General features: G+C 34.3%; 4 protein-coding genes and 1 pseudogene across 4 annotated transcripts; 4 read left to right on the top strand and 1 right to left on the bottom strand.

Annotated features, from left to right (window-relative positions):
* Positions 1-206: 206 nt before the first annotated feature.
* Positions 207-2,673, bottom strand: LOC132064530 (uncharacterized). The gene is made up of 3 exons (XM_059457534.1): positions 2,458-2,673; positions 997-1,273; positions 207-340 (listed from the first exon to the last, which is right to left on the bottom strand). The coding sequence occupies exons 1-2, from the start codon at positions 2,522-2,524 to the stop codon at positions 1,032-1,034; spliced, it is 309 nt and encodes a 102-aa protein (XP_059313517.1). The 5' UTR covers positions 2,525-2,673; the 3' UTR covers positions 207-340; positions 997-1,031.
* Positions 2,674-5,112: 2,439 nt separating this feature from the next.
* Positions 5,113-7,377, top strand: LOC132062738 (12-oxophytodienoate reductase-like protein). The gene is made up of 5 exons (XM_059455246.1): positions 5,113-5,247; positions 5,454-5,597; positions 5,697-5,869; positions 6,472-6,585; positions 6,839-7,377. Exons 1-5 carry the CDS (start codon positions 5,174-5,176, stop codon positions 7,375-7,377), a joined length of 1,044 nt encoding a protein of 347 aa, XP_059311229.1. The 5' UTR covers positions 5,113-5,173.
* A 1,725-nt stretch (positions 7,378-9,102) lies between these two features.
* LOC132062148 (12-oxophytodienoate reductase-like protein) lies at positions 9,103-11,884 on the top strand (annotated as a pseudogene).
* On the top strand, positions 11,882-15,681 carry LOC132062147 (12-oxophytodienoate reductase-like protein). The gene is made up of 4 exons (XM_059454779.1): positions 11,882-11,962; positions 14,205-14,221; positions 14,571-15,263; positions 15,528-15,681. Exons 1-3 carry the CDS (start codon positions 11,882-11,884, stop codon positions 15,106-15,108), a joined length of 636 nt encoding a protein of 211 aa, XP_059310762.1. The 3' UTR covers positions 15,109-15,263; positions 15,528-15,681.
* Positions 15,682-18,288: 2,607 nt separating this feature from the next.
* Positions 18,289-20,490, top strand: LOC132064528 (12-oxophytodienoate reductase-like protein). The gene is given in 5 exon segments (XM_059457532.1): positions 18,289-18,431; positions 18,581-18,721; positions 19,058-19,266; positions 19,344-19,436; positions 19,639-20,490. Coding segments are annotated over 5 exon segments (1,068 nt in total). The 5' UTR covers positions 18,289-18,357; the 3' UTR covers positions 20,190-20,490.
* Positions 20,491-21,049: the final 559 nt, after the last annotated feature.

The raw sequence follows: 21,049 nt of genomic DNA, 5'->3' as shown, positions 1-21,049 counted from the left end.
ATATAATCTAACACATTACAATTACAAAGAAAAGAAAAGAAAAAGGAAAGGCTGAGAGATACATTGGAGGTACAGAAGTAAATGTGCACACTTTAAAAACAGTTCAGCTCATTTGAGCTTTGGTGAAAATTATTCTTCAATTTTCAAATTCATCTAACAAGCTGCAAAATACCTACTACACAACTATCACAGAGTGAACTTCAAAAAAACAGAATGTATGATAATTTTGATTCTGCTAATACTGATACATATTTCTACAATTGTGAAATGAAGATTTCGCTTGATTATGCCGCCATGGTCATCACTGAATCAAGAAGTGCATTTAAGATACTACTTGAATCTGCACGCCACGAGATGACACCAGGTAAATAGTTCAAAGCAAAAGTGAAATGCAATAAAAGAATTAGACTGATCAATCTAAATTGCATAATGACACAGTTTGAGCAGATATCAGATGCAATAATATAACATATCTGCATTCAAAAAGGTAAAGTAGGAAAGATTCCTCATCAGCATGAACTTCACGCACCACACAGACTGACACTCCTCAAGGTTTAACAGTAACAGGATAACATAACTGCCAAGTATTAAAAGATCAAAAGAAACTATGTAGACTATACACGTGCACATCCAACAATAGTCCAGGCCCTCCCGGGAATCACCCCTAGGTGTCAAGGCCTAATCAAAGAACTCTGAGAATAGGGTTATATGCCATTACATTCACCATAGAAGTGTGTATTTCACAGAATAGACTATTGAACCCCATCAGAGCATACAGGCAAAAGCCTTAAAATTTGTAAGGAAAACTATTAGAGCATATGTGTCAGTCGTTAAATTTACGGAGCACATATAAGCTAATGCTTAAAAGATCTGATAAGTTCCACATTCCAAAAAAAAGAATGTCTTCCTAAATGGTGAAAAGGGCATGCGCTAACAACAAAAATACCAAAATTCCATTTAAGAGCTGAAGGAAGAGAATTCAATAACGAGTCTCACCTCAGCACGTTCATTCTTAACATCTGATACAAAATTTAATCCCGAAGACCCAGCTCAAGCTCAAGCTCATCATCTTCTTCGAACAACTTTAGCAGACGAGCATACTGCTCTTCACGCTTCTTCTTTTGCCAAAACTTGAAAAGGAAAAATGATAGAAGCGCTACCGCCACAAGGGCAAGGCATACAATGAGTATCGTTGACCCAGTTTTACTGCTGGATGCAACATGAGTATCAACTTTTGTTCCATTTTTGGGATTAGAAGAACCATCTGAAAAGCCTGAAAGTGAAAAACACATATATAAAGCAATCAAACTGATAAAACAAAGCCAAATTCAAGTACACAAATGCTTGTCAGGAAATGTAACCATAAACTGGTTTGATGGGGTATGTTCCTGGGTATCTTTGAACAAGGACAAAAGAACATCAAATGGTAGCAGCACCTATGGGGAACTAGCTTTTTCAAGCACATTGACTCATGTCGAGGACGAACAAATTGTGGAACCACTAGTGATGACTTCCACAAGCAAAGGTTTATTCAGTCAAGATTACCCTTACATATTTGGTTAACCTTACAGGTTAAGGGTACTTGTTGCATGCTTAAAAGGTTAAGATAGATAAACAAGCATGCCCCTCTCTTAACTTAAAACTTTTAGATACAGTCACACAGTTCACTGTAGTATAAGAACATACATCAAGAGTTCAAGTCTCATCGTCACTTGTTATCAGCAAGAATTTACGTTTCCTTGGATAAAAAGAGTCTGACTTGCAAGTGATAGGGTTGCCTAACCTAATATAAATAAATTAAGAAACTTTAAAATAAAGTGGTCATAAAACTCAAAAATCCTAACACCATCAGATCATTGTATGTAGTAAACTGCATCGAACTTGGGTTAGATTATCTGTTGTAACAAACCATAGTAGTTCATTTCACAAAAAGAAACAACAAAAAAAGATTCTGAAGCTGTAATTGAGTTTTTGTGCACATCAAGACAAGATCATTTTCATTTTCTTGAAGTTGTCACAATACTCCATTTTTTTTTTTTTCAAAATCATACAGATAAAAATGAAATGACGAATGACAATTAACAAATGACAACCTTTTAACACACACCCTTATCTCAAAGACAGTAAAAGCAAAAGTAAATTACAAATCCTGCATATCATATGACAATTATAGCCCCATTTTTTTTTTTAAATCTTCCTATGTACTCAATTTTGATTCTTTTTATGCTTTTTTCTTTGATTACAATTTCTTGTAAATCTTTTCAATTGCTTTTTATCTTAAATGTATAAAATTTATTTGAAAAAGAGGTTAATGATATCCAAATTGAATCGAGATGGATACGTGACTCTCTTATTTCCAGGGGATCTATGAGAAACATTTTCCATTAAAAACAGCATACAAATTAAGAAAGGGAAATCAAGAAAGCTGATAAATGGTAAAGTAAAGATCTGGGAAACCTGTGATGAATAGATGAGAAAAGGAAAGGAAGACAAGAAGAAAGGGAAATGAAGAGACCCCTCTCATCTCCCTCTTTGCTTTTTCCCTATAAAACTCCTTTTTCTGTCAATGGTAATATCGCCCGCTCTCTGTATGCTCTCCCCTCTCTTCTTTCTTTCTGTTACCAACACCAATATGTTTGTCCTTTTGCTTACCGTTTGGACATGAATATTTTTGTCCTTGTATTTTGTACACCCTTACCGTTTGGAGTAAAGAAATCACTTACTCCCTCAGGATAAAAAAATAGAGATTAAGAAAAAATTAAATTTATTTTTCCAGATTTACTCCTATTTTTATTTCTATTAGTCTTTTTTTTTTTTAGGTAAAAAAGAGTGTTCACTTATCAAATTAAGAAAAAATTAATTTTATTTTTCCAGATTTACTCCTATTAAGTGGTATGTGATCAAATTCCAATACATATTTAATTAGGAGCAGTTTAGTCAAATTACCTATTTTTGTTTAGGAGTTAGTAGTTTCTTAAAGAATGTGCAAATGATTAAGTAGACACTCTTTTTGATCCGGAGAAAGTATTAAATATTAATGGTATTTTGAAAATCTGAAATTGATTACTAGTACTTTAATTATTTTGGGAATGATTACTTAAATGTAAGGGTATAATTGAAAAAAAATAATGTGCTATCTTAATTACTAAGGCGAACAAGTAAAAAAGATTCTCACTTCGTTTCAATTCGTTTGTCTTACTTTCCTTTTTAGTCAGTTAAAGAATGTCTCATTCCTTTTTTAGCACCTCTTTAATTCAACTTTTCAAATGGCATGTTTCAAATCACAACACATTTTGATACATTTTACAAGTATTCTTTATTTTCTTAAACTCCATACCAAGTCAAAACTAGAAAAATGAATAGCTTGGGTATATTTTTAATACATTGAACAAGTAAAAAGAACAAAAGGAATACTACTCATATCAAACAATGAAGCAATAATATATTATCACTATAGTTAAGATACTTATCGAGTTAATGTAATCTAATTCATGTGGCACAATTTGGATTTTGGGAGTCAAATTTTTTTAATTTTGACCTTAAATTCGGATATAGAATCTTTAAGTTTTTAAAAATAAGATTTATATACTTGGAAATTACATGAGAATTACTATAATTGACAATAATTAACAATTAAAAATATTTAAAAGGCAGATAAAAAATTACGGAAAAAAATTCGTGTGACTCTTAAAATCCAAAAATGCCCGATAAATTGGGATGGAGGCAGTACTAATCCTAAGGGGTCGTTTGGTTTGAACACAAGTTATGATGAAATTAATTATGTTGGGATAAGTTACATTAGGATTATTTATGTTGGGATTAGTTATCCTGATATTGTTTCTTAATTGATTGTTTGGTTTGTTGTATTAAAAGTAACATGCATTGCGTAACTTTTAAGAAAAAGTTATTTGTTTACAAAAATACCCTCCACCGTTATAGTAGAAAAGGGTTTTGAAAACCCTCGTGGCTATTTTAATCAATTTCATCGTTTTATCCCGGGGATAAGTTATCCAGGATTCTTATTCCACTCCATCAACTGGGTATAAGTTATCCCAGGACTATTTTTAATCCTGGGATAACTTATTCCACGATTAGTAACCAAACAAAGGATAAGGTGGTACTAAATTTTTATCCCATCACTATCTTTGCTTATCCATCATACCAAACCATCCCTAAGTGTGCACTTGAAGAAAGGAGTGGGTCCACAATTATCACTAATTAAATTACGTATTTGAGGAAATAAAGAGGACTCCCTCCGTTTCAAAATATTTGTCGTCCTTACTAAAAATACTTGCCTCAAAATATTTGTCGTTTTATTTACCCACGATAAAATTAAGTAGCTTTTTTCCATTCCCTTTTATCCTTGTATTAGTTACATTAATGGGCTGCTTTTGTTAATGGATTAAATATTTATTGAGGAGAGAGAACATGATGAAATATGTTAAGAGGGTAAAATAGTCAAAATGCTACCCTTGTAAATGCTTTTTCAATGGGCGTGCAAATGAAAAATGCAACAAATATTTTGAGACGGAGGGAGTATATTGAAGAGAAGCCAGCTCATTGACCACAGTTGCAAGTTGTCTAAATTTTAAAGTAAAGTAAGTTATTTTTATTCATTGACCATCAATTATATTTTTTTAAAATATAGTTTCCATGTTTTTAAAATTCTTCAATAAAGAATATGTAACACACCATAGCTCCTTTAGTCAATGGCTGAAAATGATTATTATTCCATATTATAAGATGGATGATAGTTCTGCTACTCAATGGTTAATGTTGATCATGCCTTTGGAGCACATGATCAAATGCAAATTGCATATTGTTTTACTCATTGACCAAACAGTTTTATTTTAGTTTCCTTTATTTTCGAAGTTCTTAATCATGTAAAATACACAATAGCTCCTTTGGTCAGCGGCCGAAAAGGCAAAAACTGTAACTACCCATATAATTAGTATATGATTTGGAATTAAGATAGTTATAATATTGTCAATGATTAATGGTTCATGCTGTTTTAGTACTTCTAAAGATATTATTCCTGAAATTATTTGCTTATTAATGAAGGCATTCATGCAATTAGTAGCTGTCATATTTGTCTACATATTGGAGTGTATTCTGACTTTGCCTATGCACACAAAAGAAGAGAAGAGAATAGAAGAGGGAAAAGACTCTGAAGATGGAAGCAAACACCAACTCTGTTATGCCTCTCTTTACTCCTTACAAACTGGGAAGATTTGACCTCTCTCATAGGTCAGTACAATCTATATACAGGTTTATATTTGGTATGAGGGAAAATGATTCACGAGGAAGTTATTTTCCATGAAATAAGAAAAATGGCTTCCCCATATATTTATGATTAGATTACTTACAACTATCGTAACTTTTAACTTTATATTATTTGCTTATTCAACTAGCACTTAGACATTATTATGATCAATCTCTTGAATATATTGCAGAATAGTTTTTCCAGCGCTAACGAGGAACAGGGCACAGAATAATATTCCACAGCAGCCACATGCAACTGAATATTATGCTCAAAGAGCTACTAATGGAGGCCTTCTCATTTCTGAAGCTGCTGCTGCATCTGATATTTCTCAAGAGTAATTAACTATTTAAATTACCCCTCTCCTTTTCCACTCCTTGCCTAAAAAAAAGTAAGAAGATGTCATCGACAATTAATATTTGAATATTCTTAAAAGGTGCCCAAACATTCCTGGAATTTGGAGTGAGGAACAAGTGGAAGCTTGGAAACCAGTAGTGAAAGGTGTTCATGAGAAAGGAGGTGTCTTCTTTTGTCAAATTTGGCATGCAGGCCGCTTGTCCGTCCCTACTCTTAGTGCCTGGTTTTTTGTCGGTCCCTGCGTGGCTACGAGTAAGACTTAAAATACTGCCACATCCAATTTAATTATGCGATGCAGTGGATAAAGAAGAAAGATTTAAGCTGTTAAGGATTTATAATATAGGGTGTGTTTGGTATGATGGAAAATGTTTTCCAAGAAAATATTTTTTGGAAAGTATTTTTCTTACTCATTTTCTTAAGTTTGATACGCAAGTTGGAACTGTCACTTTAAGAGCATTTGCAAGCAAGAGATTTTTGAATTCTATAACGTGGGGTGTTGGGGGGGGGGAAGGTGAATGTGGGGGTGGGTGGGTAGGCAGGTGTGTGTGTGTGGCGGGGGGGGGGGGGGGTAGACACCAGTAGGGAGTGGGTAGGCGGAGGTAGGTGGGGTGGGTGGATAGTGGGGGTGAGTTGGGCATACATTGATTTGCTTTTATTAATCCGAAAATTTTTTTTCTCAAAATTTTAAGCAAAACATTTTCCTCCGGTTTCTCCCATTTTGAGGAAAACATTTAGTACAACCAAACAAGAAAAAATAGAAAAATATTTTCCCTCGTACGAATCACACCTATAGTTTCCAAAGCATCTCTCTATTGATTATTCGGATTCCTATCTGCTTCTTTTTTTACATGCAGGACCTGCAGATGGTCAAGTATATGAGAAACCAACATCTCGTCATTTGAAATCTGATGAAATCCCTTGCATTGTCAATGATTTCAGGATCGCAGCCCGTAATGCGATTAAAGCTGGTAATTAGTTAAATTATTTTACTCAATCAATGTTATACTGTCTCGTCTCTGAGGACATTGGACATTCAAACTTTACCATGTCTTTATTTTCTAGCATGTCTTGAAGAGCTAAGATCCTTTCTACGAAACATGTTGCTTTATTTCACGAGTGCTTAATTTTCATGCTTCAATTTCATTTACTTAACTATGTACCTAATATATTTTCCAAGAATCTGGTAAGTGGTAACTAATTAACTAGTTTCCCATGATAAAGGATTTGATGGAGTTGAGATCAATGCTTCAAATGGAGGCTACCTAATTGACCAATTCAGTGATGGAAGTATTGAGGACCGTTGTCGCCTTGCCCTGGAAATAGTAGAAGCAGTTGTCAAAGAAATTGGAGCTGATAAAGTTGGTATAAAAATATCTCCTTTTTCAGATTGTGATGGCAAAAAGGACTCAAAACCAGATGCAGTAGCAATTTACATGGCGAATGAACTAAGCAAACTCGGTATTCTTTATCTTCATGCGACTGAGCCAAGAGAAGCAGTTAAAGGTCTTCTTCCCATTAGGAAGGCTTTTAAGGGGACACTTATTGCTACTGGTGGTTATAATAAATTTGATGGGGAAAATGCCATAGATGAGAGTTATGCAGATTTGATCTCATTTGGACGTATGTTCTTGGCTAATCCAGATTTACCTAAGCGTTTCAAGGTTAATGCGCCACTTAACAAGTATAATAGGAGCACTTTCTACACTAATGATCCAGTTATTGGCTACACTGACTATCCATCTCTTGAAGTTGCTTCCTAATTATTCACATGCATACTGATTGTGGAAAAACGATCACGGAGGAGTTGTGTCTACTGCTTTATTAAAGCATTATGTAATTGATAAATAAATTCTCATGGTTATGGAAAATGATCATGTTGGTGTGTTGTGTCTATCTTTGATATAAGCATTCTATTGTAAGTAGTATAATAAATAAGATCACACATGGTTATGGATGTGTACCTTGATGAAAACACTGTATGGTTTGCTTGTGTTGAAATTGGAGTTAAAAGCTTATTTGATCACTCAACTTTAGTTAATTGGCTATCATAGTCACTTAACTTTGTTTTGTCTTTCAAAAATCACTCAACTTTGGTAAGTGGCCTCTATAATCACTCAACTTTATTTTGTCTTTCAAAAGTCACTCAACTTTGGGTAATTGACCTCTCTAGTCACTCAACTTTGGGTAATTGGCTTCCATAGTCATTTTAGCCGAAAATATAATTTCCGGTACATATATAATGACGTGGCAGCTATAATTTTTTTTAAAAAAATATCTTACAAAATTAAAATTAATTATTAAATTATTTATTTATTTAGGATCCAAGTCATCATAATTAGTGCATACAATACTAAAGTTTAGAATATTATTCATCGTTAATACATAAAAATAATGAACTTAGACAATATATCTAAAGTAATATTGCAAGGCATAAATAATTAAAAAAAATTATTCTAAGAATATAAAATTCTATCAAATTAAACAAGTGAGCCAATAAACATGTACCTAGAGCTTCGAAAGTGACGCAAATTCAAGCACGCCCTCAAGGTTCTTTCTTCCTCTATTTGTTGTTTTTTTTTTTTTTTTTGGGTTAACTACTCTAAACACGCTTGTACTATGACTCAATTACAGATAGACACCTATATTTTAAAATCATACTCCTTTTGTCCCAATTTATATGAGGGTGATTGATTGGACGCGAAGTTTAAGAAAGAAATGATTTTTTTTAAATCTTGTGGTCTGAAACAAGCCAAAGAAATTTTTGTGGCTAGAAATCATTTCATTAAGGGCAAATGGAAATTTTAGAGTTAAATTGTTGCTAAATATAGAAATGTGTCATTCTTTTATTTCAATTTGTTTGTCTGGTTTTAACTTGGCACGTAGTTTAAGAAAGTATATAAGACTTTTGAATCTTGTGGTAGTTAACTGGAGATATGTTGGGTGTACTAAAATGTCTTTTAATCTTTGTGGTCTGAAATATGCCATGTGTAAAGTTGGAATTAAAGAGTTGCCAAAAAATGAAAAGAGACATTCCTTTTTTAACATACTAAAAAGAAAAGTAAAACAAACAAATTGAAACGAGGGAGTATCTTTTGAACTTTTTTTAGTTTTATGACATTTTTACAAGAGATCTTCATTTTTTACACATAAAAAATCTGAAAAAAATACATAAGAGATCTGAAAAAAAAACATTTTCTTCTACTCAAATTGTAAGAGGCCAAGAGATCTTATTTCCTCGTATCTTTTAATATATTTAGTTACTGATATACATCATAGATTTTGATCTGCGTTTGAACATGGTTTCTCAATTTTATTTGTTGAAAAATAAGATCTTTCATTTGGAAAACTATGCCATGGAGCGACCGTTGAGCTATTACACTTGGAGTAATCTGCTATAGGGCAATGGATAAGATGACGCTACACTTACCACAGTAAGAAATTGAGAAAATATAGTCAGACTATTGTTTGATTCCCAACTTGTCATAATGTCATATGAAATAGGAGTAGAAAGAGTAGTAGATTTAGCTGTCTGCGTTGATGCAGAGGGTTCTACTTCTACATTTCCAGTTTCTAGTTAATTATTGTCTTATCCACGAAATGACTGAGAGAAAGAGAAATATTCACAAATTTCAAGAATCAATAGTCAATACAATTGTTGTGAATAAGGGAAACCTGATCTTAAAATTGCTTTTGTTCAGCATCCTATCGAATTAAGGCCAAGTTTGGTATTTCAAACTTCATTTGATTCTTTTAGACATGTCATCACACTTCATCCAAGTGCAACGTAGACATGTCACTGCACCAATCTAAGTTTGATGGCTACCAATAACTCACCATTGCTACGCATGATCTGCGCGATAAGATGCTAATGATTCTTGGCCTTTGGAGCACATGATTTGATGCAAATTCACTAGTTTTATGGTAAAGGAAGTCATTCTTAATCGTTGATCACATTATCATTTGCAATCTTCCTATCTTTCAAAGTAAAGCAAGTCATTTTTGTACATTGTCCAAACAATTTTATTTCATTTTTCTTTCTTTTGTAAATTCATAATCATGTAAAACACGCAATCTTCTCTGGTCAATGGCCGAAAATGCTAACTACCCCATATAATTAGATGATGGAAGATAGTTTTAAAGCTCAAGCTGTTCAGATCGTTTAAAAATATTATTCCTGATATTATTTGCTTATCAGCAAAGATATTCATACAAGTAGCTGTCATATTTGGCTATAGATCGATTGGAGGGTATTCTGACTTTGCCTAGCATACTAAAGAAGAGAATAGAGAAGAGAGAAGAGAGAGATTTTGAAGATGGACGCAAACACTAACTCTGCCGTGCCCCTCTATACTCCTTACAAACTGGGGAGATTCGGACTCTCTCATAGGTCAGCATATACATCTCAATTTCATCACTAACCTTTGTTCTTTACCTTCATATTATTATCGAGCCAAAGAAGAATTAGCTCTTTAAATGTAATAACTGCCTTATATTTAGACTCTTAACACAGGACATTATAACTCTTGGATAATGCAAAATAGTTTTTCCAGCACTAACGAGGAACAGGTCATACAATAATACCCCACAGCCACATGTAACTGAATATTATTCTCAAAGAGCTACTAATGGAGGTCTCATTTCTTAAGCTGCTGCTGCATCCGATATTTCTAAAGAGTACGTAGATTACCCCACTCTTCCTCCTCCCCTTTCCCAATATAAGAGTTTTTCATGTATTTTTATATTATATTAAATTGAGCAAAGCATAGTCAATTCTTGTTGGGCACAAAAAATGCAACTCCACTGTCTTGCACATATAAAAGCTAAGTACGTGGTGAGGTATTTAACTTCATTTGTGATAGATGCCTAGATTTTAATAAGGATTCGAATTGTGAGATGAATAAGCGATATGCTCCCTTATTATTATAGTTAGATTATCAAGAATTAAACACGGTTAATGAGATATATACAAGTTGTTTCAATAGAACTCTGGATTTGTTTTACCTTTTCACAAATGATTGACAATATTTCGATATTCTTAAAGCTGCCCAAACTTGCCTGGAATATGGAGTGAGGAGCGAGTGGAAGCATGGAAACCAGTAGTGAAGGGTGTTCATGACAAAGGAGATGTCTTCTTTTGTCAAACTTGGCATGCAGGCCGCTTGTCTGTCCCTACTATTAGTGCTTTATTGGCATTGGCTGGTCCACAAGTAAGACTTACAAAACATGCACTAGTCAAAGATTATGATACAGTTTATAAAGCATCTCTCAATTATATGCGGTTTCTGTCTTCTTTTTACATGCAGGACCTGACGATCAAGTTTATGAGAAACCAACACCTCTTCCTCTGAAATCTGATGAAATTCCTTTCATTGTTCATGATTTCAGGATCGCAGCCCGTAACGCGGTTAAAGCTGGTAACTTAATATATTACTCAATCTTCCCCTCCCCCTTCCTTTTAATAACTGATCAACTGCAGGGGATTCAATTTTTACCAATTATAAGTTTGACTATGAAATTCAAACATTACAATGAAATTGAGAAGTAGTTCACTCAACTACATACTTATAGTTCATTTTCCAAGTGTTTAGTAGCTTAACTAGTTTCCATGATATAAAGGATTTGATGGAATTGAGATCAACGCTTCAAATGGCAGCTACCTGATTGACGAATTGAATGATAAGACTGATGAATATGGTGGAAGTATCGAGGATCGTTGTCGCCTTGCCCTGGAAGTAGTAGAAGCAGTTGCAGATGAAATCGGAGCTGATAAAGTTGGTATAAAACTGTCTCCTTTTGATGGCAAAAAGAACTCAAATTCAGAAGCACTAGCAACTTACATGGTGAATGCATTAAGCAAACTTGGTGTTCTCTATCTTCATGTGATGGAGCCAAGAGAAACAGCTAATAAAAGTCTTCTTCCCATTAGGAAGGCTTTTGAGGGGACACTTATTGCTTCTGGTGGTTATGGTAAATCTGATGGGGACAAAGCCATAGATGAGAATTATGCAGCTTTGATCTCATTTGGACGTATGTTCTTGGCTAATCCAGATTTACCTAAGCGTTTTGAGGTTAATGCTCCACTTAACAAGTATAATAGGAGCACTTTCTACACTAGTGATCCAGTTATTGGCTACACTGACTACCCATCTCTTGAAGTTGCTTCCTAATTATTCACATGCATATTGGTTACTGAAAAAGGATCACGGAGTTGTGTCTACTACTTGATTAACGCATTATGTAATTAAAAAATAAATTCTCATGGTTATGGAAATAATCTTGTGTAGTTGTGTGTACCTTGATGAAAACACAGTAAGGTCTGCTTGTGTTGAAATTGAGGTTGTATTTGTAAGTTTGACTTTAGAGAGTTCAATAAATCCTTTCTTGTTTACTAGCAATTAGCACTAATTACACGATCTTAACGAAAAAATCCGAACCTTTTCAATTATGGTTTGAGATTAATACTGCACATTTAGATACCAAACATGTATTATCTCCTCAAGGGTTTGCCTCTTTAACTGTTTAGGGAGAGGAGAAATTAGAAGCGACATACCCCAAAAATAAATCAATGATCTGTAAACTAGATATCTTTTTTTCAGAATGCTCCCTCTCCCAGCAGTACTTTTGGGAAAAATAAATACTTTCAGAGATTTCCTCTCAGATATAATCCCGTAATACTAATTTTCTTTGTTACGATATTACACTTACTGCTTACCTGCTTATTTTTTTTTTGTAATAACGTTAATATACAAAACTACCTTTTCTAGACTCCACTTGTGCGATTACACTGGATATGTTATTGGTAATATATAAAAGCTACAATCAATTATTTTTCTCATACTAATATACTCTTTTGCTTGCTTAATTTTATGAGCATCTTTTATTAGTTTAGGATGGAGGGAGTATAAAGTTTTGAGACTCGTACGGGTTTTTTGTAAATTTTATTATAAAACTTGTAAAAATATGTCTGATCTTTTATTTAATATGTATGTTCAATTTTCATTCCCGATATTTTATTTTATAAGAGGGCAAGTCTTTTGTTTGAAAAGACGTGATATCATCAAAGGTTGTGGTGGGATGATGAGTATCGCTTCATATTTAATCAGGTCTCAAGTTAAAAATGAAATTGCCTTTGGTACCTTCAAAAATGAAATTTGTAAGAAAGTTTTACTTCCTAAATGAATTTTTTAATGCCAATTAAATTAGTCAAATTCAAAGTGGATACTCCCTCTGTTTCTAAATAAATAGTGTTTTAAGCTTTTCATTTTATTTCAAAATAAGTGGTGCTTTAGGATTTTTAGAAGAAAATGATCTTATTCTTCTAAAATAACCCTTATTTTGTATAATCCAGAATCATTAAGTGGCTTTTCTAGAGAAAATGTAACTTACAAAGTGGTAAAATTTAATTAAAGTAGTTAGTAAAAATACTTCTAATTTTTTATGAGTGAGCAATCTCTTACCCCCTGTTTGGATGGTGGTTTCGTGTCGTTCATTAATGTATGGTTTTGTATGAAATCATGTTTGTTTTCATTGTTCTTAAAATTATGTGGTATGGTGTTGTAAACCCGTGGTTCATCCCATGGTTATATAACCATGAAAAGTTTCAATTTTTGTAACCACGGATTTGGTGATTTTTCCGTGGTTACGTATTTCATTTTTCCATTATACCCCACCCTCCACCATCCACCTCACCCCACCCCCACCCTACCACTCGCCCCACCCCACCCTGCTCCACTCTCCACTCTCCACCAACCACCCCACTCCCACCCCCACCCTACCACTTACCCCCACCCCACTCCACTTACCCCCACCACACCTTTATCCCATAACCACCCATCTCACACCACCCACTACCCCTCACCACCACCCACCCCCACAACCACTCACCCCACCCTACCACCCACTACCTCCATCCTCATCCCACAACCACCTACCTCTCCACCACCTACTACCCCTCCCCACCACCCACTACCCCCAACCTGATCCCACAACCACCCACTAGCCCTAACCTTATCCCACAACCACCCCCCCCCCCACCACCCCGCTCATTAGCTACTTATTTTTTAAAGTTCCTATTTTATTCTTTCGAATTTTATTAATATATATTGTCTAATTTCTAATTAAGAGCTAAGGGTATTTTTGTAAACTAAGTTATTTGCATTGATTAAACCAAACAATACAAATGTTATTAAACCACAACAAACGATACAACCTATCCAAACATCAGATTTATTAATACAGTACAATACAATACAACACTATACTGTACCATACCATACTGTACATTAATGAACCATGAGAAATAACCATCCAAACAGAGGGTTAAGGGTGTGCATAAGCTAAAAATACTTTATTACAAACGAAGGATTACAAAAAAAAAAATGGGGAAAAAAAAAGAGAGAGAAAAGGCGTTGACGGTTTTAATTGGGTAAAGAAATACGGTTGGAAGAATTAGAAATTCAAAACCGCAAATATTTCGTCAATAACAGTACAATTCTGGAAAGTCAAAATTTTGAATCACACCTATAGTTTCCAAAGCATCTCACTATTGATTATTCGGATTCCTATCTGCTTCTTTTTTTACATGCAGGACCTGCAGATGGTCAAGTATAGGAGAAACCAACATCTCGTCATTTGAAATCTGATGAAATCCTTGCATTGTCAATGATTTCAGGATCGCAGCCCGTAATGCGATTAAAGCTGGTAATTAGTTAAATTATTTTACTCAATCAATGTTATACTGTCTCGTCTCTGAGGACATTGGACATTCAAACTTTACCATGTCTTTATTTTCTAGCACATCTTGAAGAGCTAAGATCCTTTTTACGAAACATGTTGCTTTATTTCACGAGTGCTTAATTTTCATGCTTCAATTTCATTTACTCAACTATGTACCTAATATATTTTCCAAGAATCTGGTAAGTGGTAACTAATTAACTAGTTTCCCATGATATAGGATTGACGGAGTTGAGATCAATGCTTCAAATGGAGGCTACCTAATTGACCCATTCAGTGATGGAAGTATTGAGGACCGTTGTCGCCTTGCCCTGGAAATAGTAGAAGCAGTTGTCAAAGAAATTGGAGCTGATAAAGTTGGAATAAAACTATCTCCTTTTTCAGATTGTGATGGCAAAAAGGACTCAAATCCAGATGCAGTAGCAATTTACATGGCGAATGAACTAAGCAAACTCGGTATTCTTTATCTTCATGCGACTGAGCCAAGAGAAGCAGCTAAAGGTCTTCTTCCCATTAGGAAGGCTTTTAAGGGGACACTTATTGCTACTGGTGGTTATAATAAATTTGATGGAGAAAATGCCATAGATGAGAGTTATGCAGATTTGATCTCATTTGGACGTATGTTCTTGGCTAATCCAGATTTACCTAAGCGTTTCGAGGTTAATGCTCCACTTAACAAGTATAATAGGTGCACTTTCTACACTAATGATCCAGTTATTGGCTACACTGATTATCCATCTCTTGAAGTTGCTTCCTAATTATTCATATTGGTAACGCAAAAAGGATCACAGAGGAGTTGTGGCTACTAAGTACTACTTGATTAAAGCATTATGTAATTGATAAATGAATTGGCATGGTTATGGGAAATGACGTGTTGGTGTTGTGTTTATCTTTGCTGTAAGCATTCTGTTGTGTAATACTTCCTCCGTTCACTTTTACTTGTTCACTTTTGACTATGCACACTCTTTAAGAAATAATAAATGAAGTGCATAATTTACCAATGTACCCATATTAATTGGTGCATATTTTTATTGGATTTGAAAAATGATTTGAAGTGAGTATTTAATACCATGGCTAAAATTGAAAAAAAGAAATTATCTTGTCTTGATATGCTAAAAGTGACAAGTAAAAGTGAAAATGTATTTTTAGAATACTGGACAAGTAAAAGAGAACGGAGGGAGTAAATAAGTTCACATGGTTATGGAAAGAATCATGTGTAGTTGTGTGTACCTTGATGAAAACACAGTTATGGTCTGCTTGTGTTGAAACTGAGGTTGTATTTGTAAGTTTGACTTTTAAGAGTTCAATAAATCTTTCCTTGTTTAGCACTACTTACATGATCTTAAGAACAAATCCCAACTCTTTAGATGTGGTTTACGATTAATACTGCACTTTTAAATATCAAACATGGATTATCTCCTCAATGGTTTCCCTGTATGACTGTTAACTGGTATCTAGACTGCAGCCACAAGCAGGGGCGGAGCCGGGCATAGCTCAGGGGTTCATCCGAACCATCTTCGGCAAAAAATTACAATATTTATACATGGTTAAAATTATTTTTTATGTATATTGAGTAGATGTTGAACCCACTTCTTTGTGTGTTCACTTCTACATATTTTGAACCCCCTTATTGAAAATCCTAGCTCTGCCACTGGCCACAAGTAGTATGAATTGGGAAGTAGAAGAGGAGAAAGCAAAAAAATTAGAAGAGAGGACTAATGTACTTCATTGCCATTTGTCATAAAATGTTGAGTATTGACTACAGTAATTCATCACCATTCAAATAAAAACTATAATGTCTAACTTCAAGCATTTCAATTTTTCATTTGGTGAGATAAATTTTACGCAAATTTGATGGGATTATAATACTGGAATTAATAATGAGGAGTTATTTAGTGGATTAACTTTCATTGGTAAATATTTAGCTCATTGGACTAAAATAGGGATATACGAGATATAACAGACAACAAGTACTATCATGTTTAAATTAGATAAAGCGGGACAAATGTAGGATAGCTTATTGGGTGTGTGCAAAACTGATGAAGAAGGGTCAATGATGGTGTAATTACCAGTTTCGAATTTGAGAAGTGCTTCTAAGTTCTAACCATGTCGCTGGTTAGTAGCTCTTTCAGCCAAATGGAATTCTTCTCCAGGTACTTTTTTTTTTTTTTTTTTTTTGATAATTTTTCAGTGTTTCAGTGAGAAAATAGAAGATAGAATGCTACATTCTTCTGTTTTATGATTTTCATAAATTACAGTCTAAAATAACAGCATTCTCATCGATCCCCTACAATTAGGGCAATGTTGGTGCATTCACAATTCATTTGATTCTTTAAGATCGCATTAAGAAGAATACAAGCATGCCAGCTGCAAATTGGAATGCATGATCTGCGTGTTAAATTGTTTATGGGTTTAAACCTTTGAAGCACATGATCAGATCCATATCTCCTATTTTTTGGGCAAAGAAAGCCATTTTTAATCATTGATCACACCTTCATTTGCAAGTTGCTTATTTTTTTTTTTGGATTAAGTCATTTTTATTCATTGACCAGCAATTTTGTGATGTATTTTCCTTCTTTCGAGAATTCTTTAATACTAATGTGTAACAAGCGATAGCTCCTTTAGTCAATGGCTGAAAATGATAACTATTCTATAGTATGAGATGGAAGATAGTTCTGATACTCAATAACTGATGTTGCACAGTTAATTTAAGAAGATTATGTTATTCTTGAGATTTGTTCCTTATTTAAGAAGTTATGCATAAAATAAAATAAGCTGCAGTATTTTGGTGTAGTAACGGGAATGAACTCGAGCATCTATGAACCCTTTACGGTGCAAAAGTAGGTGGCGAACAACTCAACTTCTTCATGTAATTGACAATGGTTGCATGGTATTGAGTTGTTGACCCTTTATTCTGCATAGTATTAATTATCCTATTCGGTTTTGTACTTTTTCCATCACAAGAAAGAATGATGAAAGGATTTAAAACGCCTAGATTTTGGTTTGCGTTTGAACATGGTTCCTCAATTTTAGTTGTTGAAAAATAAAATCTTTCATTTGGAAAACTATGCCATGGAGCGACCGTTGAGCTATTACACTTGGAGTAATCTGCTATAGGGCAATGGATAAGATGACACTAATGCTTACCAAAGCACGAAATTGAGAAAATCATAGTCAGACTAAATCGTTTGATTCCCAACTTGACATAATGTCATATGAAATAGGAGCAGAAAGAGGAGTAGATTTAGCTGTCTGCATTGATGCAGAGGGTTCTACATTTCCAGTTTCTAGTTAATTATTATGTCTTATCCACGAAATGAGTGAGAGAAAGAGACCCATTCACAAAATTCAAGAATGAATAGTCAATACAGTTGTTGTGAATAAGGGAAACCTGATCTTAAAATTGCTTTTGTTCAGCATCCTATCGAATTATGGCTAAGTTTGGTATTTCAAACTTCATTTGATTCTTTTAGACATGTTATCACACTTCATTCAAGTGCAACGTAGACATGTCAACTGCGCAATCTCAGTTTGATGGCTACCAATAACTCACCATTGCTACACATGATCTGCGTGATAAGATGTTTATGATTCTTGGCCTTTGGAGCACATGATTTGATGCAAATTCACTATTTCTATGGTAAAGTAAGTCATTCTTAAGCATTGATCACATTATCATTTGCAACCTTCCTATCTTTCAAAGTAAAGCAAGTCATTTTTCTACATTGTCCAAACAATTTTGTTTCATTTTTCTTTATTTTCTAAATTCATAATCATGTAAAACACGCAATCTTCTTTGGTCAATGGCCGAAAATGCTAACTACCCCATATAATTAGATGATGGAAGAGAGTTTTAATGCTCAAGCTTTGCAGATCTTTTAAAAATATTATTTACTTATCAACAAAGATATTCATACAATTAGTAGCTGTCATATTTGTCGATATATTGGAGGGAATTCTGACTTTGCCTAGAACCCAAAAGAAGAGAAGAGAGAGAGACTTTGAAGATGGACGCGAACTCTAACTCTGCCGTGCCCCTCTGTACTCCTTACAAACTGGGGAGATTCGGACTCTCTCATAGGTCAGTATATTCATCTCAATTTCATCAGTAACCTTTGTTCTTTACCTTCATATTATTATCCAGCCTAAGAATAATTAGCTCTTTAAATGTAATAACTGCCTTAAATTTAGACTCTTAACACAGGATATTATAACTCTTGGATAATGCAGAATAGTTTTTCCGGCACTAACGAGGAACAGGTCATACAATAATACCCCACAGCCACATGTAACTGAATATTATTCTCAAAGAGCTACTAATGGAGGTCTTCTCATTTCTGAAGCTGCTGCTGCATCCGATATTTCTAAAGAGTACGTAGTTCTCTTCCTCCTCCCCTTGCCCAATATAAGAGTTTTTCATGTATTTCTATATTATATGAAATCGAGCAAAGCATATTCAATTCTTGTTGGTCACAAAAAATACAACTCCACTTACTGTCTTGCACTTATAAAAGCTAAGTACGTGGTGAGGTATCTAACTTCATTTGTGATAGATGCCTAGACATTATTGTTTAATAAGGATTCTATTATAGTCAGATCATCGAGAATTAAACACGGTTAATGAGATATATACAAGTTGTTTCAATAGAACTCTGGATTTGTTTTACCTTTTCACTAATGATTGACAATATTTCGATATTCTTAAAGGTGCCCAAACTTGCCTGGAATATGGAGTGAGGAGCAAGTGGAAGCATGGAAACCAGTAGTGAAGGGTGTTCATGACAAAGGAGGCGTCTTCTTTTGTCAAATTTGGCATGCAGGCCGCTTGTCTGTCCCTACTATTAGTGCTTTATTTTTCTCGGGCTGGCCCACAAGTAAGACTGACACATCATGCAGTAGTCAAAGATTATGATATAGTTTATAAAGCATCTCTCGATTATATGCGGTTTCTGTCTTCTTTTTACATGCAGGACCTGATGATCAAGTTTATGAGAAACCTACACCACACCTCTTCCTCTGAAATCTGAAGAAATCCCTTTCATTGTTCATGATTTCAGGATTGCAGCCCGTAACGCGATTAAAGCTGGTAACTTAATATATTACTCAATCTTCCCCTTCCCCTTCCTTTTAATAACTGATCAACTGCAGGGGATTCAATTTTTACCAATTACAAGTTTGACGATGAAATTCAAACATTATAATGAAATTGAGAAGTAGTTCACTCAACAACATACTTATAGTTATTTTCCAAGTGTTTAGTAGCTTAACTAGTTTCCCATGACATAAAGGATTTGATGGAATTGAGATCAACGCTTCAAATGGCGGCTACCTGATTGACGAATTCAATGATAAGACTGATGAATATGGTGGAAGTATCGAGGATCGTTGTCACCTTGCCCTGGAAGTAGTAGAAGCAGTTGCAGCTGAAATTGGAGCTGATAAAGTTGGTATAAAACTGTCTCCTTTTGATGGCAAAAAGAACTCAAATTCAGAAGCACTAGCAACTTACATGGCGAATGCACTAAGCAAACTTGATGTTCTCTATCTTCATGTGATGGAGCCAAGAGAAACAGCTAATAAAAGTCTTCTTCCCATTAGGAAGGCTTTTGAGGGGACACTTATTGCTTCTGGTGGTTATGGTAAATCTGATGGGGACAAAGCCATAGATGAGAATTATGCAGATTTGATCTCATTTGGACGTATGTTCTTGGCTAATCCAGATTTACCTAAGCGTTTTGAGGTTAATGCTCCACTTAACAAGTACAATAGAAGCACTTTCTACACTAATGATCCAGTTATTGGCTACACTGACTACCCATCTCTTGAAGTTGCTTCCTAATTATTCACATGCATATTGCTTACTGAAAAAGGATCGCGGAGTTGTGTCTACTACTTGATTAACGCATTATGTAATTAAAAAATAAGTTCTCATGGTTATGGAAATTGATCATGTTGGTGTTGTGTCTATCTTATTGATATAAGCATTGTGTTGTATAATAAATATATTCACACGGTTATGGAAAGAATCATGTGTAGTTGTGTGTACCTTGATGAAAATACAGTATGGTCTGCTTGTGTTGAAATTGAGGTTGTATTTGTATGTTTGACTTTAAAGAGTTCAATAAATCCTTTCTTGTTTACTAGCAATTAGCACTAATTACATGATCTTAAAGAAAAAATCCGAACCTTTTAAATTATGGTTTGAGATTAATACTGCACATTTTAGATACCAACCATGTATTATCTCCTCAAGGGTATGCCTCTTTAACTGCTAAGGGAGAGGAGAAATTAGAAGCGACATACCCCAAAAATAAATGAATGATCCGTAAATTAGAAAGACGGTATTTTTATAAAGTTGACTATTCTTTGTTATAGAGAGGTAAAATATAACATAAAAATCGGGAAAAAAAATCTTAGGCACATTATAGAGAGGTCTTCCTCTCAGATATGATTTTCAAAGAGCATATTTTTATAAATTTGGTTGTTGTTATTATAGGTAAAATGCTGTTATAGATATGTAAAATATAACAAAAAATCGGTTCCAAAAAATCTAGTGTTGTTATATCGGATATGTTATTGGAGATACTTTATCTTTTTTAGAATGCTCCCTCTCCCAGCAGTACTTTTGGGCAAAATAAATACTCTCAGAGATTTCCTGTCAGATATAAGTTTTTTTGTTACGATATTACACTTACTGCT

The sequence above is a fragment of the Lycium ferocissimum genome, chromosome 7, assembly GCF_029784015.1.
Source record: "Lycium ferocissimum isolate CSIRO_LF1 chromosome 7, AGI_CSIRO_Lferr_CH_V1, whole genome shotgun sequence".
In the NCBI taxonomy this organism is placed as follows: domain Eukaryota; kingdom Viridiplantae; phylum Streptophyta; class Magnoliopsida; order Solanales; family Solanaceae; genus Lycium; species Lycium ferocissimum.
Note: the sequence above shows the minus strand (reverse complement) of the source record. Positions and strands in the feature narration are given on the sequence as shown.

What these genes read in the sequence shown, in the direction of transcription:
- LOC132064530 (XM_059457534.1), bottom strand. Translation starts at nt 2,524, where the DNA reads ATGAGAGGGGTCTCTTCATTTCCCTTTCTTCTTGTCTTCCTTTCCTTT. An exon ending in TTCTCATCTATTCATCACAG is followed by an intron (nt 1,274 to 2,457) that starts GTTTCCCAGATC and finishes TTTCACTTTCAG; the next exon opens with GCTTTTCAGATGGTTCTTCT.
- LOC132062738 (XM_059455246.1), top strand. Translation starts at nt 5,174, where the DNA reads ATGGAAGCAAACACCAACTCTGTTATGCCTCTCTTTACTCCTTACAAA. An exon ending in GCATCTGATATTTCTCAAGA is followed by an intron (nt 5,598 to 5,696) that starts GTAATTAACTAT and finishes TATTCTTAAAAG; the next exon opens with GTGCCCAAACATTCCTGGAA. An exon ending in CGGTCCCTGCGTGGCTACGA is followed by an intron (nt 5,870 to 6,471) that starts GTAAGACTTAAA and finishes TTTTACATGCAG; the next exon opens with GACCTGCAGATGGTCAAGTA.
- LOC132062147 (XM_059454779.1), top strand. Translation starts at nt 11,882, where the DNA reads ATGGAAATAATCTTGTGTAGTTGTGTGTACCTTGATGAAAACACAGTA.